The sequence below is a fragment of the Chenopodium quinoa genome, unplaced genomic scaffold (assembly GCF_001683475.1).
Source record: "Chenopodium quinoa cultivar QQ74 unplaced genomic scaffold, ASM168347v1, whole genome shotgun sequence".
In the NCBI taxonomy this organism is placed as follows: domain Eukaryota; kingdom Viridiplantae; phylum Streptophyta; class Magnoliopsida; order Caryophyllales; family Amaranthaceae; genus Chenopodium; species Chenopodium quinoa.
This window is the reverse complement of record NW_018744498.1, coordinates 2551057-2555270: the sequence shown is the minus strand read 5'-3', so window position 1 is coordinate 2555270 and position 4214 is coordinate 2551057. Positions and strand designations below refer to the sequence as shown.

Genomic DNA, 4214 nt, shown 5'->3' with positions numbered 1-4214 from the left:
TTTGGCTTTATATCATTAGCAATATCATTAGACATAAATTAAGAGCTGAACTGAACTGAATAGAATTTCAACGGAAGAGAACAGGCCCTAAACAAACACGGAGGGAGTAATCTCCTTGGTTTTAACACTACTGTAATTCAAATTTCTTCCCCATATATTGTCCTCTCGTTTCATTTTTAGTACTACCTCCGTTACAGGTTATGTGCAACGATTAGACATTTTTCCTCTTTACTTTATGTCAAATCGTTGCACATAACCTGTAATAGAGGTAAAAATATTTTTCCACTCTCCTCCACAATAATCCACTAATGTTAATTTGTTTTTCATTTTTTTTTATTATTTTTCAAAATACCTACTTGAATAATAATTTAAGGGCTAGACCCAGTTCATTCCCCGGATATATAAAATTTGTTTATCGGGGGTATAATTGTCTTTTCAAGTACCAATGAAGGGGTATATGCGTCTTTTCATGTACTGTTGAGGGGTACATTTGTAATTTCCTCACCAAACAGTAAGCAAAAAGCAAACAGTAATTGGATATCTCACCAAAAGTAATGAATAAATGACCCTGCTTTTTTAATATATTTACAAAAATGGCATTAGATTAAAAAAAATTTATTTATCTGACAGATTAACTTGTATTTTCCAATAATTTAATGCATAAAACTCTTTTTTACTAAAACTCCGTAAAAGTCAACATATCACTTATTAAAAACAGGAAGGAGTATTCCTTCTACTATCATTTGGTTTTGAAATGAGTCATCCATTGGTTCCATGGTTTTAATAGTGGGTGAAGCTCATATATGCACATTCAACATCACATATCCAAATAAAACAGAAAACGTTTTGTGACAAAGGGATAAAGTAACAGAAGTGATGTGAACACAATATTGATCTCACTACTTGTTTCATTGTTTGTCTAAATAAAAAAGATAAAAATAAATAAATCAATAAACAAATCTCACTACTTACTTAGTAGTATGATATTTATTGAACTTGACCGCTTTTTAAAATTACTTTCACTTTAATTACCCCCCAAGTAAATAAAAGGGTGCGTGATTTGTAATCATCATGAGGTCATTACAATAGTTGGATTACCAATAAGAAACAAGATCAAAAACATTTAAATAAAAAAAAATAATAATAATAAAAAAAACACTAAACTCCTTATTTATTTATTTTTATTTTTTTACAATAAGTTAAGCAGGCAACTAGAATAGAGATGAGAGAAGAGCATACATGTATGAGAGAAACCAACCCCCACTTTTGTCTCTTGGTAAGGCATTCACCTACCCCGCAAGTTCTCCCATTCTTTGAAAGACCAAATCCTCACCTACTATCACTTTTTAAGGGTCTTTTTAGTCTTTTTCTTCATTTTTAACGTGTTTTCTCTTAATCCACCATATGTGAATGCATGAATTTCCATTCCTTGTATCTCACCATCCCCCTCCACTAATTCTCCTCCCTATATATTCCTCTTTTTTCTCCTTCACCTAAATCACTCAACATTTTCCTTCTTTCTTTGCTTAATATTATCTTCAACATTTCAATCATTTTCCATAACTACAACGTTACTACTACTACTAAGACTACTGCTTAATTCTTATCGTTATCCTTATTAAGGCAATCATTCATACCTTTATTTGTACATCTTTCATTTCTTTCATTGGTTCCTTAATTTTCTCATTCATCCTTCCTTTCGGAAAGCGAAACAGAATTCGAAACTTCAATCCTTTGTTCATTCTCCGCTTCTCATTACCCAACCAAAAAAAAGTAATGGGTTCACTTGACCTCAAACAGGAATCTACCCCCTTCATGAACAACAACAACAACAACAACAACCCCTTAGACCCTGAGGAATTCAGGAGACAAGGATACATGGTCATTGATTTCCTCGCCGAGTACTACAAGAATATCGAGAAGTACCCGGTTAGGAGCCAAGTCGAGGCCGGGTACCTTCGCAAGAGGCTACCGGAATCAGCTCCGTACAACCCTGAGTCCATGGAGACTATCCTTAAGGACATCCAAACCGATATCGTCCCGGGGCTAACACACTGGCAAAGCCCGAATTATTTCGCATATTTCCCAAGTAGTGGCAGCACAGCTGGTTTACTAGGAGAGACTTTAGCTGCAGGATTCAATGTTGTTGGATTCAATTGGATATCATCTCCTGCTTCCACTGAACTCGAAAGTATTGTTATGGATTGGTTAGCTAACATGCTTAGCTTACCAAAAACCTTTACTTTTGCTAGCGGCGGCGGTGGTGTTATGATGGGAACAACCTGTGAAGCCATCTTAACCACCATCACCGCTGCTCGCGATGCCCTCTTAGACAAAATTGGACGTGACAACATCAACAAACTCGTGGTTTACGGCTCCGATCAAACTCATTGCTCATTCTTCAAGTCAGCCAAAATCGCCGGGATTTCTCCTAAGAACTTCCGCACAATCAAAACCTCCAAGGCACACGCCTTTTCGCTCCGGCCAGAATCCTTAAGAGCCACTATTGAAGCCGATATCAACGCCGGCTTGATCCCACTCTTCCTAGTAGCCACCGTGGGGACCACCTCAACAGCCGCTGTGGACCCCGTTGGACCCCTTTGCGACGTAGCAAAGGAGTACAACATGTGGGTCCACGTAGACGCTGCCTATGCCGGTAATGCTTGCATCTGCCCCGAACTCCGTCACATGATCGACGGAGTCGAAAAGGCCGATTCATTCAGCTTCAACGCACACAAGTGGTTCCTCACAACACTAGATTGTTGCTGTCTTTTTGTCAAAGACCCTAACTCTCTTGTACGTTGTTTATCAACCAATCCTGAGTACCTTAAAAATAAGGCTACAGACACTCAACAAGTCGTTGACTACAAAGATTGGCAGCTAACACTTAGCCGCCGGTTCCGGTCCCTCAAGATGTGGATGGTTATTCGAAGTTACGGAGTCGACTACCTCCGTAACTTCCTCCGCAGCCACGTCGACATGGCTATTTACTTTGAGCAGTTGGTTAACAAGGATAAGAGGTTCGAGATCGTTGTCCCTAGGAGTTTCGCCTTGGTTTGCTTCCGCCTTTCGGCTTCAGCTGTCATTCAGTGTTCTGGACAGAAATTCCTAGAAGAGGAAACTTTGAATGAGATCAACACCGAGTTACTCGAGTCCATCAACTCGGCTGGCCGTATTTACATGACTCATTCTCTAGTTGATGGCACTTTTATGATACGTTTCGCGGTTGGAGCCACCCTTACTGAAATTCACCACGTTACCTGCGCATGGAAGGTTGTTCAAGAGCATGCCACCGCTATTCTAGCTCGCAGAAGCCGCAATTGCTAATAATAGCAGTAATAATTCTACAACGAAAGCATTGCTGATTACGTGCTTTGTTAGTTGGTCATTTTTTAACGATAAAATCGCGACGTTAAACAAAACTAAGGTAAGGAATTAAGAAGGTTCCATCTCCGGTGTTGTAAATGATAACGATGATGAACATTGTACTTTTTTTTTTTACAATAAAATTATTTTTTGTTTCTTAATTTTAAAAAAATATTAGTGAGGTGGTAAAACGGAGGAAAAAATGGTACGAAGGTAGGAAAAAAATATAAATTAAAATTTCTATTTTCCCGCCTACCACTAGGTTTATCTTCAAACCTCCCCACTACCTAAACTAAACCACTTAGCTTTATTATTATATTTTTTTTATATTTTGTATCTATTTTTAATTATTCAAGAGTGAATCACTATACCAACTTAAATGTTTGTAATGGACAGCAAACTAGTGCACGAACAAGCTTGTATTTAGTACAATAATTTATTTTTTTTATTCTCTTTTTATATATATATCAATGAAGTGCAAATTTGTAACACTTGTGTATATATTATACTTGTTTTTGTTTACATGATCCATTTATTTGCAACATTTATTTCTAAACTTGTGAATTGTACTGTCATAATACTAGAAACTCAAAGTTGTATCACTTATACATATAATTTTGATGGTCGATATTATAAAAAGATTGACGTTGCATATGTATACTCAATTATATATATAAATATATGTACCTAACAATTTACTTTTGAAGCAATATTGTATCAAATAACATCAGAATCTAAAAAAGGTATTACAAAACCGGATAAGATATTAAAAGATTATTAATCTTAAATAATGGGAAGCTTGCTTCTGTTGCAAAAATGGTTGTCAAAATGGTAGTGGGAGAGGGGTG

At 36.7% G+C, this 4214-nt stretch overlaps 1 protein-coding gene across 1 annotated transcript; it reads left to right on the top strand.

The window, feature by feature from the left end:
* Positions 1–1076: 1076 nt before the first annotated feature.
* LOC110697752 (tyrosine/DOPA decarboxylase 1-like) lies at positions 1077–3888 on the top strand. Its single transcript, XM_021875132.1, has one exon. The coding sequence runs from the start codon at positions 1777–1779 to the stop codon at positions 3325–3327; it is 1551 nt and encodes a 516-aa protein (XP_021730824.1). The 5' UTR covers positions 1077–1776; the 3' UTR covers positions 3328–3888.
* The last annotated feature ends 326 nt before the right edge of the window (positions 3889–4214 follow it).

Bases quoted from the DNA above. Each gene is read 5' to 3' on its own strand.
- LOC110697752 (XM_021875132.1), top strand. From the start codon at position 1,777: ATGGGTTCACTTGACCTCAAACAGGAATCTACCCCCTTCATGAACAAC.